This window comes from Amphiura filiformis, chromosome 5, assembly GCF_039555335.1.
Source record: "Amphiura filiformis chromosome 5, Afil_fr2py, whole genome shotgun sequence".
Lineage (NCBI taxonomy): Eukaryota > Metazoa > Echinodermata > Ophiuroidea > Amphilepidida > Amphiuridae > Amphiura > Amphiura filiformis.
In genome coordinates this window covers 36,412,456-36,427,435 of record NC_092632.1, presented here as the reverse complement: position 1 = coordinate 36,427,435, position 14,980 = coordinate 36,412,456, and the positions used below count along the sequence as shown (strand labels likewise).

Below are 14,980 nucleotides of genomic sequence, written 5' to 3'. Positions count from 1 at the left end.
TAGAAACATTTATGTGCAATTTGCCAGCGAAGTGTTACGTGTAATCCAATTATCACTATGTCAACTGGATCATGCTTTTGAGTTCTGCACAACGATCGAAATGATCGCAACACAAAGTGTATGGCATGTACCGTACAAATGTCAAATGGTGCGTGATCCAGTTGCCAAGGAGTTATGTAATGTAACCACTTCGCTGGCGAATACACAAATACACCATTGCTAATAATTTCAGTTATCAAATCAAGGATGAAATTTGCCCAGCACGTACATATTTGATCATTTGAGAGCACATCAGACACACCAAATTGCATTCTGAATACAAGTAATTTTGATTTTTTGAAATTTGCAATATAATACCAATTTTATGGCAAATTATTAAAAATTTATATTTTTGATATTTAACACTCCTCAAAGTTTTTACATCTTTTGGGGGGAAAATGTAGATCTTCAAAACGAAAGGTAAAAATGTTCATATGATGGACAGCTTTTCATACCAGCTACATACACTTAACTTACATATCATTAGATTTATAAGTTTTCTTTAAGGACTGTTAAATGTCAAAAATGTTAATTCTTTTATAATTTGTCATAAAATTATTTGAATTATATATATCACGAATTTCGAAAAATCAAAATTACAATGTACTTGATATTAGAAGGGTATTCCTCATATTCAGAATGCAATTTGGTATGTCTGATGTGCTCTCAGGTCCTGCGAAAATACTGTGCAAATGTCACTATCTTCAAGTACTTAATTAGCACCACTTCTGTAATTTGTGGAAAAGTATTCCTTGACCACAGACTATGCCTCCAACCAATTTGGGTTACTACTTCATGTTAGAAATCATCAAAACTATAGTCTAGTGTGAAAACTTCATTGAGGGATTACAAGCTTTATTCCGTGTGGGATTCTGTATAATCCTCAATTAATTCTTTACCCTAGTCTAACTCTGCATGTCTTACATGAAGGAAACACCCAATCTTGAGACCCAGGCTAAAGTACAAATTCATAATATTTCATTGATAATTTCACAAGAATGTGAAAGACAAAAGAAAGTTTTTAAATGAGCTGTATCTACTCTCCTACATTGTATCAGGTTAATTTCACTATTTTTAGTCTAATGTTTTGGTACCTCTTTCAACTTGCCACATGACATGGGAAACTCCAGAATCATGATTTCATGTTTATTCTAGTCTTTGCACTAATATCATACAGTAACTTGATCCAAGATGAAAAATGTGACTTTCAAAGGTAGGAACGTTGTGAAACTTCCAAGGTGGGTCTGTTGGTCATCAACACATTCTTATTCATTCATAGAAATACAGTAAGCCAAAGAATTAAGGTATCAGCTATGTTTACCCCTGTATATCCTAAACAAAAATAAATATGTCAAAATTAAAACCGGCAGCCAATACCTGTACCCTTTAGCTCTGATTTATGACCTCACTTGTTGAAATCGGTTGAGAATTCAAGAAACGAACAAACGGTGATCTAAAACTCAAGGAGTAAACAAAATCAAAAGTTGCACTTTCATGTTCTAATCAATGGGAACACAGCGCTGGTTTTGATGTGCTTATCAATGGAAGCACGGCGCTATTTCACTACATGTAGTCTCGTTTGAGAACACTTTGTGTACAAATCAAAAGGGCATGCAATCGAGCAAAACTGCAACTTTTGAATTTGCATCTGCCTTGGATTTTGGATCATTGTGGCTTTATTTCTTGACCAATTTTAACAAATGAGGTCTTAAATTCAAGCTAAAACATGCAGCTGTTGGCTTCTGGCTCTAACTATGACATATCTGCCTTTGTTCAGGATATGCAGGGGTTAAAATAACCGGTACCTTAATTGTTTTGCAGACTGTAGTACAGCATGTACCCATGGTGTAACCAGTCAGTGGCATAGCCAAAGGAAGCAGCTTTTCCACTGGAACATCAAGCTCACCCTGTGGGATGCTGGCTGATCAATGTGATATTTCAGTTTGACATACCATTAAAGATTCGCCTAATGGCGCTTATGGGCTCCTTTATATAACTGGATTTTCAGCAAATAAGGGCATGGACTCTAAATTCTAGTTTGGATTTAAAAAAAAAATTTGTAAAAAGCATTGTTTTTTACAAAAAGTGATGGTTGGAACCGGAAAAATACTGCTATTTAAAAAAGAAAAAGAAGTTAAAAATTCTTTTAAGGTGTTTTTTTTCCCAAGTTGTACATTTTAATTACTTTTGTTTCTATCACAAACAGCTGGCAATGCATGCTAATTCAATGTGTCCCTGGCTGTTCAATAGAAGCAAATGAAATCAAAATGTACACATTTTTGATTTTTGGAGCAATATATCTCCAATTCCAATCTGAACAAGTAATTTAGGGTCTATCACTTTTGTGTTTATAATTTTTGTAAAAACAAAAATTGTTTTGCTCCCGTGCTTACCATAAGGTTTCTCCTTCGAACGACCTAAATGAGTTACAAGTAAGCATCATATTCATTTCATGTGATGACCACTGAACAAATAACGAGGAAGCCCTTAATATAAGGAAATTTAAGACTTGCAGCATTGTTCTAGTCTACAGTACATGTACTTTGTAACCCCTTGTTCATACATACTCGCTATATAACAGCATACGTGATTGGTCGATGGGCGGGCATAAATAACGCTTATGCCCGGCGTTCGTCATAAACAAGCCGCGCGAGAACTGATGGACGCCATGAGTAGGATATTACGCGTCTATGTTCATGAAGCTATTTACGCAAAGCGCGATAGATATACGCTGATGTTAGGCTGGCGTCCAAGCACGATGGACTGAGCAAGAAAACGCTTTTTACAATTAGCGATGGAGAAACTGTTAAAAATGATAAGGACCTGGTAGTTTTAGTTTAAAATGATGGTATTTTTAGTTTTGGAGGAAATAACAGCAAGCAGAATGTTACATAGTATGAATCGGGGTTCATTCATATATTTTCATGACTAAGCGTTGTTTATGCCCTCGGGCTAAAGCCCTCGGGCATAAACAATCGTTTAGTCATGAATATATATGAATGAACCCCTAATTTAATCCATATTCTGATTTCAACTCATTTCTCAATTAAATTGCATTCGGATCAGAACGAGGATCATGCGCATCCAAAACCACGCTGTCACTGGGGAGGTGTTATGTTTTGTGAAACAGCGCAACTGGGGTGAAAAGAACATTGATAAAAAGGGACTACATGTACATGTACATCACTACTAAGTAGGCTAGTATCATCCATAAATATTCCTATTTCACAGGTATCCATCATTACAAGATGCTATACACATAATGTATGTGTAGCAAAGTACATTTCATGTACGTTTTTCAGTCATTTATCAGCCATTTTATAACCCTGACAGCATGAGCCTGCATGAATATCATGTACATATGTGAAGGTCCATCAGATGCAAAAAGCAATATATCCATTTTTCTTATTTTGAGATATAGACAATATAACTTGGCAAATATAACTTGTCAAATATAGAGAACATAATAAGAAAATATGTGCGGTTTTTACCACAGTTTCCAAATGGATTTTTTAAAGATGTCAATTTAAAGCTAACGTTATGGATGAGTTGACCTCAATGTTTATCAACAAAGGCAAGGGACTGTCTTTATTAACAAGTTTCAAAATGGCATATATCGTGTTTTGCATCTGAACTTTTCCATGTACACATAACAAAAATATATATTATAATACAACAGTACATAGTACCAAGTATCAGTGTTCAAGTATGCCAGCCAGTGCCACTTAATTTTAAGTTTTCTTGAAAACCTTGAATTTCACCATACTGCTTCTGTAGTTCGTCACTATCAGTGGTGGGTGAACTTGTGCTAGTTAATGTTTGTGACGACGATGCCGAATGCTTCTGCTTCAGTTTTTTGGGCGGCGAATGTTCATTAGCTTGACGCTCTAAAATCTTCTGATGTAGGGATAGGGCACCGTGTAATAACTGTGTTGTTGTTGTTTCAGTCTCTTCTAAGAACTTTTTGACAGGAGAATTTTCATGTTCACCATTTGCTATCTGTTCCAAATTAGTCATGACCTTCTGAGCATTGTTTGTTTGTAAAAATGTTGGCTGTACTTCAGAGAATTGCCTCATAGCACCGTGCAAGGCTTTGGTCTCTTTTCTTAGTGTTTCAAGCTGCTTTTGCATTCTTTGACTTTGCTCCATCAAAGTAGCTGTTTGTAATGTCAGGTCTAGAAGTCCACATTGCCTCAAAGCTGCAAATGTCCGATTAAAGCGCCTTCGTTTGCGCTCTCTATCTGTGTCAGGTTCGGCCTCTGGCACAGTTCTAATATTGTGCATTGTACTTGAATTAGATGTTTCTGCATCAAGTTCTACACCACCATGTTTGATATTCTGATAATGTGTGGACAAGGAACGTTTACAAGTTGACTTTCTTGCAGTGCCAAATCCACTGTCACCAGCATCTATACCTGAACTGTATCTGGACATAGACAGATTGGATTGCCGTGATGTACTGCTACCGCATGTAGCAATCCCAGCGTCACTTTGTGATTGGGTATTATCACTTTTAGGTTTACCATGTTTGAAATGTTTGGTTGCATTCTGCGTAGTAGGCCTAAAGAATGTTCCACTGCCTGATGAGCCTTCGCTTTCAAGATTACCATCCTGCTGTTTGGCCACTCCTATGTTGGACAGATTCAATATAGTTGGGGGTGAGTCACGATTGTAAGAACTGCTATCTGAGCTTCCATCTGATTCCTTGTCTCCTTTGAGACGATGATGGCGAGACTTGAGACGAATGTGAGCACGCTGAGGTGCATCGCCTACAACTCTGTCAAACGCAGCTCTGTCCTCATCTAAACACGTCTCTGCATTATTCATCCATGAGGTACTGTTATTGCCAATCACTCTTCCTGCACCAATTCCTTCTGTCAGCTGTGAGATAAAACAACAAGATAAAAATCTTATTAATTTGAAGCTCAAAAACAAATATGCTATACTTCCTTACTTAAGAACACAGCAGCTGAATGGACCATCATTGCAATGCAAACCATAACTCAAACCTCAAAATGCCTTATAATATTAAGAGCTCTGAGCATAGATAAATCACATCATAACACATAGATTGTAATGTTCCATGCCTGAGCCCTCTAAGCGTACCGTACTTCAGTTGATGCCGGTACAGCGTTCGGACATGGCGACATTTCTCATCTGAGTGTACACTGAGTGCTCAACATCAACTTGTCAGCGCTTATCTGCAAACTCTATTTTGTGTACAGGCTATTTTTGAGTTCGCTAAACACACCCCTCACGTATATCATTGATCACCACAAGCATCATGTATATTTTACCGAGGTATGGCTCTGAGCCTTTTGGAAATGGCGCAAATGCTCTTTGTATTGTATTGTATTGTATTATGGATGGAAACTTTGTCTTACCTGAACATCTACGGAGGTTGCAGATTCTTTAGTAATTTCATAAATAACTTGACCCTGCAAGTCCTGTACTTCTGGTGAGGAGAATGACTCATGATCAGAGACTTCAACACTACTAACAGATTCTGAAAGAGTAATAAAAGAAACAGTTTATTAGTAACTAGATAGTAGATAGTAGATAGTATATACATCTATGTTGTTTTTTGTTTTATCTATGTATCACACAGTGACAGATTTTATGTCCAACTGAACAATAGCAATAATATAATTTTTTGTTTCTGGAACATATTAAACTAAAGCGTAGAGCAAATTATTTCTTTTATCCAAGTAGGCAATTTACACCATGATATGTCAGGGCATATAATTCATGTGGTTGATCTTTTAAGACCTTAAAATTTAATTTGATTGCGTAAATGCCCATTCAGTGATTTGCACCCGGGGGAGGGGGGCTCTCCCACTTTGGAGGTGATGCATATGGCTGTTAAGACCCCCCTTTTTCAGCGTCACTGTCACCCAAAGACCCCATATTTACGAACACATGCTCTGTCACCCGAAGACCCCTATTTTTCCATTTGATCTGTCACCCAAAGACCCTTACAAGTTGAATTTGAACAGCAACTTTCATTTATCACTGATTTTGTTTTTGTCAATACTGCTGTTTCCTTTGTTTTTTTGCCAAATTTTTCATTTCATATACCTAATGACTTATCCCTTTAGCCAGATTTAGGCGATTTATATATAATTTTATTTTATTTACACTTTTGCTGGGATCACTGAATAAGCATTTAACTGGCGAGTATAGCTTTGTCTATTAATGCCAATTCAATTCACAATTGTCTCATTGGGAAGGATAAGAACAAACAAATAAAACATTTCACTGCTGAATAGTACTACTTAACAAGAGATGGATGGATCAACACAGAATAAACCATGACTCTGTGTGAGTAGCACACTAAATTGTAATTTTTTGTCTTAAGGTGGTAATTCACCCCTGATAAATTTTGTGACTAATTTAGCATTTTTCTCACAAAATAACTACACACTGGTAACAAAAGTTATGTATATTATAGGGGCAAGGAATGCAATTACTTCACTGAAATTTCAGTGATTCAAGACAATAGTGGTTCATTATATATTATTTATAAAATGTGTTAAGAAATTCTTATTATAAACAGGACTGGAAAAAATGAAAATTTCCCTGGAAGATGATCAAAATTTCCCTTTAAAAAAGACAAATTTCCATCCAAATTCTTATGTATTTCTTTATTTATGGACTTTAATTTCCCTCCAAACTTCCAAATTTCCAGGGAAGGAGCTTCCCACTTTCTTTCCAGGCCTGATTATAAATAACGGCATAACGCACTGCTTGTCTTCCAGTGTAGTAACTGGATTCCTTGCCCCTACAATATACATTAACTTTTTTTACCAGTGTGTTTTTAATTTTTGAGAAAAATGCAAAAATAGTCACAAATTTATTAAGGGGGGATAGTACCACCTTAACATGTTTCTTTTTTTACTTTACTCGGCCTAAATTGTAATTTTTATTTTGTCTTCACTAAATTAATATGTTACACATCACACAAAAAAACATAACATTATTTCTGTAATTATTTTATCTCACCTCCAATATTCCAGCTTACAGATGTTGAAGATGTTGCACTGCGATCAGAAGCCTGTAATGGTGGCGAGGAAGACACATTTCTCACTTTGCTGTCATTCATACACATATTCCACAGACCACTCCCTTCTGTCTGTAGAGGCTGCACTCCTGCAGACATTCCTTTCACACTGTCACTTCTATCTTTGATCTCCTCCATATACCTGACTGAATTGAACACTAGATTGATGTTACTAAATACCTGAAAGATATAATATGTAAATTGCTGGTATCAAACACAAAATTTAGTACATTTAGCATGCTTTACACAGTATTGGTATACATGCATTGAGGGTTCAGAACTACATGTAGAAAGCTGTCTTGTTCAGTGCCTGTATGGGACCATGCCAACCCCTCTGACATTACAAAATCCACCAGTCCTATCGGCGCAAGCACCTCGTTGGCGCTTCCGCCATGCGCGCTTTTTGGAGCTGTTTGGAAATTTTACCCACTCGGGGGTAATATTGCACAGCCCCTTATGTCACTACGACAGCGAATAGACCTCAACATCCATAAAAGAATGTCAATGCATAAAATGATTGATGATGCATGATCCCGGGTGCATGATGTGGTGTTTCTGACAGTCATGACAAGCATTGTGCAATGGCAGTCCAACAAACAAGCAATGACACTTAGGGACTGTACACAAACACTTGTAAAGGTGGCCTGACGATGCAAAAAGAAAAATTCACATATTTTTGTAAAAGGCCCCCCCCCCTTTGGACCTTAAATTATTTTCAGACCACCCCCCCCTTGGCCATGAAATATATGTATTAAATTCCATACAAAATAGTGTAAACTCATGTTCTACGTCTACGAGAATAAATATGGTGTTTTTGAAAGGCCCCCCCCCCTTCCAAGGGGTAAAAATTTTCAGAGCACCCCTCCTTTTTGCATCAGGCCTCCATTTTACTAATACACAACAATGTCAAAAATGATACAAGTGCAGTGAGTGTTTGTGAACAGTCCCTTACTGACATTACTCACTGTATAATTTAATTATAAGTAGCTCCTAAGTAAAATTACAGAAAAAGTTCCAAACTCTGATCATCCATGGATCAGTCATGCCGGGTAGTCATGGCATGCACGATATGATGATCTTTATCTTACCTCTTGAAAAAATATGCAATTCCAATGTCTCTCTCTCTCTCTCTGCTTGCTAAGTAAAATAAATACACAGGCTCAAATATTATCCAAGTTCACAACAATGTAATCCAAGAAGAGTGTATGCCATCGGTCTCCTAAATCGGCTACGACAAACTATGAAATAATGCGTAAATTTGGCACAAAATGCTCGCTATATTCTGTCCATAAGAAGAGTACCTTGAGAACGTGCGATATACATGTACGTCCTGGTGTTTGACGATTGTTTGAATGGTGAGAAAACAATTTCCTGAAGCGTGTGTTATGTTTCTCGTGCAGCTACACGTGAAGCCATGTTGATCCATTTCCCAAAACAAAGCAGTGCGCAGGCGCAGTACAATTTGACAAATAGATCCACACATCCACACATGCAAGAAAACGTGACTGTCAATCTCGTATAAAATGCCAAGTGGTGGGTGGAAACCCTGGGCAAATCATCAGAGCAGAGACCTGACTAGAGAGAGATTCATCGCATCGAAACATATGTTTCGATTTTCATTTAATTTCGATGATGATCTATGTCAGAGCAAATGGGCAAATCATGGAAAGTAAAATGCCAAATTCTTGTGCACGTTGTGCGGAATTTACTTGCACGCTTGGAAGGGATTTTGCGTCTTATTTATAATATAATTTTATTGATTGAAAAGTTCGTGGTAAAAAAAAATTAAAAACAGACAAGTGTAGGCTACACACGCATGCAGCAAAACGTGAGTAGCTACACGTGATTTTATTTCTATTGTCCGGTGTCGCGTGTCGGTAGCCCTATCGTAAAACTAGAAGTGATGATGCAATTAGGATTAATTACCATAGCAATAGTACAATAACCCTGAACTTCGTAAACGAGGACTGGACTCAAGTCTAACAAGTTGGATGATGTAACAGGATTAGGCCTAATTAGCCGGATAATTACCATAGCAATAGATGATACATTTTTTGAATAGATCGCCCTTCACTGCAAGCAGATTGCACTCATTACCTGGCATGTCTCCCTGCAAAAATATCGCTCTTTTATTAAATGGTGTGAACTTGAGAAGAGTCGTTCCGCTTTGCCCCGGGCTTTGCCCCAGGAGTTTTTGGCGGGGGTAAAGTGAAACGTGGAGAGGACATTACAGAAATGCATCCTCTCCTCAAGTTCAGGTGTGTCTCCATTGTCAACATCACTTAGGCCTATACCTCTTGGTATACGTAGGCCTATAATAGGCCTACTATGGCCGGATACATTTGTATTGCATATACCGTAGGCCTGGTTCTGAGTAGGGTCTGTTTCCTGTGTTCCACTTTGCCCCATCCACTTTGGGGACCGTTCACAAAAAGTCTTTAATAAAGGCCTATAGTATTCGGCAATCTCAAAGCTGCAGTGTGAAGGTGTAAAAATTAACATTGTTTATAAATTGCCTATAGGCCTAAGTCATTAAAATTGTCATAGGTAGGCCTACAAATATCTTTGCGAAGCAAAACAACGAGAAAAACGGTAGTAGGTCTATTGACATAGTTCAAATTCAATTCAATTTGAAATTATAGATTCATGTATAGGCCTAAATGTCTCGTTTTGTTTGCCGCTTGAAGAACTCCCGGGGAAGAACTTCGTATTGAGTCATAGGCCTATATCAAGAGGGTTATAAAACGGAACGAAAATCACCTCCACGGTCATGTCGCAGGTGTTTGTGAATTCACCTGCATACGCGGACAATTGAGCGCGTATGAGCTGCGACACGTTTTCGCGAGTGACGCGCTATATATAGGCCTATATGTCACACTGGTATTTTGAACCAAGTGAAATATGCATTGTATGCTCGATCAAATTGTGAAGAAAGTAACTCCGTGACCCCCATTTTTATTAGCTTAAACATCCTATAAGTGCGCATACATTATATCAAAAAGTCGGCAAAATTGTTGGGGCAGATTTTTTATTATAATCGAAAATAGGCCTATGTCTAAAATTTCCATTTTCCCATAGACGCCTGTACTAATGTTTCCCCAAAACAGCCTTTTAAAAATGGTTATTTCTCGAAAACTAATTCCGTGACCCCTCTTTTTTATTTTAAATAGTCAAAGTATATCGATGAAATTTAATTGGTACGAAGTTTAAGAAAAATCGTTGGGCGGGATCTTGTATAGGGGGGCCTTAAAAGTTTTGACCCTCTTAAGGGGAGCCCTGAAAAAATTGACCACACATTTTCCCAGGTAAATTGAGTTTATATGCTTTTCTATGGGGTAACTCATAATTTTCATGTCAAAAAGGGGGGGGGGGGCCTGAAATTTTTGAGATCTGAAAAGGGGGGGGCGTAAAATTTTCGTGATGATTTTTTTTTGCATCAGGCCCTCCCCTAAAGCTCCCTAACAAGTGTTGGTGAACGGTCCCTTGGAATTTTGTCCACTTTGCCCCGTTCCACTTTGCCCCGACCACATGAGATTTCTCCCGACATGCATCACATGTATATGCTAGCCCTTAGGCCTAGACATACACCCATCTGTCATTAATATGGCTATTGAAGTAATTCAGCAAAAGCACAGTGTTTTGGCAGATAATTATAGGCCCATTTCTATAAATTATCGGATTAAACATTTGAAAAACATTTTCTGTAAAAAGCACACTGACTCACGTCACATGAACCCCCCAAACAGGCTGGATCCATGATGTGCTCATGAGCTTGGAGATTGAGGGCAGTTAAAGTTAATGGGTTCACGTTTTTCCCTTGGTCCACTTTACCCCGGTCTGCAAACATGACCTCGGAAAAGTATGAGAATAATTATTTCAGTGCAATGCGTGTGTAGGCTAAAAGCTTGTAAATGCTTCTTTGGCGCTCCTCAAGTATATTAAGTACGTGTCGCGTTTTTAAACACGCAGTAGGCCTACGTGTGATGTGATGTAAAGCATCAACCCCCGATGCCACAGGTTAGCCTACTTCTAATGTGGACAGACTGTAGGACGTAGGCCTATAGGCCTAGGTAGGCCTACTGCGTGAATGTTGTAGTGCAGGGCGATCTATTCAAAATGTGTACTCATCTATTGCTAGTTAGGCCTAATCTGATTAATTATTCATATTCATATTCATATTCATATTTATTTTTTTTATATTTATTTTTCCATTTGATCTGTCACCCAAAGACTCTTACAAGTTCAATTTGAACAGCAACTAGGCCTATCATTTATCACTGATTTTGTTACTTATATTAAAAAAACAAAGAAATTTGAAGCCATTTAGAACTAGAAATTTTCGAGGTTTCTGTAGGCCTAGAGCTTTTTCGGCTCTCACCCAAAGATTCCATTTAAAAAAAGGTCATGTTCTCACCCAATGACCCCATATTTTTAACATTTTGCTCTCACCGAATGCCAAAAATCATGCTCTCGCCCAATGACCCCATATTGTTTACATTTTGCTCTCACCGAATGCCCCTGGGTGCGAAAGTGTCAGCCCGCAGGCTACACCTATCCGGGACGCGTTATTTCTTTCTGCAACCATAATGGGCCGCAATGCGATAACACGTAGTACATACATGTAATTATAGGCCTATGAGGCTTAGATATAACACGAGTTTATTACCATTATTATTTCCTCTTACTTAATAAAATAAAAAGAAATCTACAAAGGTTTACCTGGGGTTCGAACCCGGGGGGCACTCGAATTTTTTTTGGGTAGGGGTGTGCCACCGCCAGTTTTGAACTTGAGGTCTAAGGAACTGATCGGACAGCCAAAAAGGAGGGTCTAGGGAACTGATCGGCCGGTCAAAAAGGGGGTCTTGGGAACTGATTGACCGACCAAAAGGGGGGTCTTGGGAACTGATCGGCCGCCAAAATCCGAAAAATCTCGGAAACTAAACCCGCAGGCCAAACCAGGGTTCAATTTTGTTGCGTTTTTACCACAGATTTTTGAAGGAATCAATTTCACTTTGAATTGTGCATTAATGCAAAATAGGTCTGGTTTGGCCTATTACGATGGAAACCTCAACAAAGCAAAACAGTATTCAAATCAAAAATTACTAGACCCTAGCTGTAGACCTACAATCTATGCTATTAGCCTACTGACAATTATACCAGCAGCCCACCATAAAAACAAACCCACAAGAATTTTTTTTCAGTGCCGAAAAGAAAAACATTTAGACAACATTGAACTGCCATGCGTAACATGAGATGATTGAGTGAAGTGTGCAGAATTTGACACCCATTCCACTCCCCGGTTCCACTCCCGATTTCACTAGACCAGTAGATCGTAAATTACCTTTTATTTCATTGTTTATGGAGAGCTGCAAGGATGTGTACATAATTATTTAAGGTACTTTTCCTCATATTTGGCAATTTTATTCCCCAAAAGAGATCTCAAAATCATTTATTTCTAGCTAAATGTTCACCAGCTGGAAGCATCGCGGTCGGCGCAGCAGTGCTGCAATGTTTATAAACCAGTGTTGCCACTATAAAAGGAGCCCAAAATCCCACCCAAAGTTCACTTTATAATGTGTTTCAATGGGGAAGAAATTAATGGAAAATTCCCTTTGAAGTTTTTGGGCTCGCAAAAGTAGCTTTTGGGTCTGCTTTTGGGCTTGAAATAGTAGGACAGAAAACACGCCTCTCAAGATGCCGATGAGAGCGGAAATCGATGATCTGGGTCTATGGAACGGCTAGAAAAATTTTGGGGCTTCAGAGCGGGCAAACAATGAATTCAGAGTGTCTAAGGAACGGCCAGCGGCTCTGAAAAAGGGGGTCGTCGCCGCGGCACATACCCGTATAGCTGGGAAATGTGAGTGCCCCCCCCCGGGGGTTCGAACCCACAACCTATGTATCCATAGTCTAATGCCTACACGACTGTGCTATGATTCGGTGTGCCAGAAAGGTGTTTGTTTATGATACTTATTGATTACGGAATAAAGTGCATACACACAATATAGGGGAAGGTGGGGCATAACGGACCCCCGGGGCAAAACGGACCCATAGGGAAAATAGGCCTTGGCAATACTGTCGTCTATGCAAATTATATCGAGGAACACAAGTATGGCCACATGAGATTTACAACAAAAAATTTGATCTGAAACAATCTACTGACATCCGAGCAAGATCGAGTAAAAAAATTACAACCTGTCTGACGTAAGATATGAAGATGTTTAATGTGCTGAAATTTTACTTCATTAATATCGGATTCTTAAATAATTGTGTATATGTAAACACTAAGGTACTAGCTTTGACCTGTATGTACTGCATGGGCTATATATGCTACAATGTATTATGCATGCAACCTATTCCTAAAAAATCGGGTATGGGGCAAAACGGAACCCCTAGTGTGCACTGAAAAAAAAAATGGGTGTCATTTGACACCACAAGGGGTGTTCAGATTTGGGTCCTCAGGCGAACATCCAAAGGTGTCACAGTGACACCTTTGGAGTGTGGCATGACACCTTAAGGGTGTCTATTTGCTCTTGACACCTTTGGATGATCACCTGAGGACCCATTTTTAAGGGTGTCAAATGACACCTCTAGAGGTGTAATGATTAACCTTTTAGGGTGTCCATTTGCTCTTGACACCTTTAGATGTTCGCCTCAGGACCCATTTGCAAGGGTGTCAAATGACACCTCAAGAGGTGTTATGGATAACCCTTTAGGGCATCAATTAACTATTGACACCTTTGGATGTTCACCGGAGGACTCACAGGGGTTTTGGATGTTGGCTCGAGGACCCATTTTGGAGGTTTCAAAATAGACGACTTGAAGGTGCACAAAAGGTGGATGTTTGCATCCATTTTGTGATTTGCAGCCTATCTATATACCTATAATGAAGGGTATAAGGCATGTTTCACATGAATGTTACCAAAAGGCATTGTTTTATTGTAGAGAAAAACTATAAATTGATTGATTTGATACTTGTAATCAAGAAATAAAAAAAAACTGTGTTGTTTTGAATTCTATCTTTAAAAAGTGTTTCTAGGTTCAAATGTGTTGGTAATGTTACTATTTTTGGACAGAGTATGGGAAAGTTCTGTCCAAAAAATATTACCCTTAGCAATATATTCTACATGTACTAGGGATTTAATTTTATCTGACAGAAGGACAGTGTGTTGAACACCACTTTCTGTGATACATTGACATGTAGTTTAATATCCAATTACTGACTTTGTACATTAATTTCTGATAAAAACAATAATTTATGATGAAGATGACTGCTAATGTTACTTCTTGGACAGAAGTTCCCAAAAGTGGGTAAAATACTGTGAAACATGCCATAACTATTTCCACACGACACTGAAAATAATCAGACACACAGTTAATTTCTATTGCTGATGAGTACAATGTGTATTTCATTGCCAATTAAACTCTTCAGAAGTAATGTCCTTAGGTCAGAGAATAAATGTAGCTGCTGCCATGCATTAGCCTCAGATAACACAGGCGCTACATTTCTTTTGAGCGGAACCCAAGAGCGTAGCAGAATTGTATTTAGGGGTGAGACAGCCTGAAAAGTGGACCTAACCCTCTTGACCCCAAAAAAGCTGACTATAGAAGTGAACCTTATGGCTGATTTGGGAAGGTGCTGTTGTGTACCCGTTAAAACCACTAAGTGAAAGCCGAGTGACTCAATGACAAAGATAATGGTATTGCGTGTTTGCATATGAAACAATGCATGGCAGAGGCTGAAAACAATTCTTATTGTTAAATTTAAATTCATAGTCCATAGTAAGCTGTAACAGTGTTATTTGTCTAATACCTCACTGCTGGAAAACCATTGCAATAAGATTTCAGTAACTTTCTCAAGTACTTAAGAATAGTCAATGTACT

The 14,980-nt window shown here is 38.4% G+C and overlaps 1 protein-coding gene across 1 annotated transcript; it reads right to left on the bottom strand.

The window, feature by feature from the left end:
• Nucleotides 1-3,047: 3,047 nt before the first annotated feature.
• Nucleotides 3,048-8,613, bottom strand: LOC140153053 (uncharacterized). Its single transcript, XM_072175656.1, has 4 exons — nt 8,188-8,613; nt 7,042-7,279; nt 5,424-5,545; nt 3,048-4,920 (listed from the first exon to the last, which is right to left on the bottom strand). Exons 2-4 carry the CDS (start codon nt 7,235-7,237, stop codon nt 3,742-3,744), a joined length of 1,497 nt encoding a protein of 498 aa, XP_072031757.1. The 5' UTR covers nt 7,238-7,279; nt 8,188-8,613; the 3' UTR covers nt 3,048-3,741.
• Nucleotides 8,614-14,980: the final 6,367 nt, after the last annotated feature.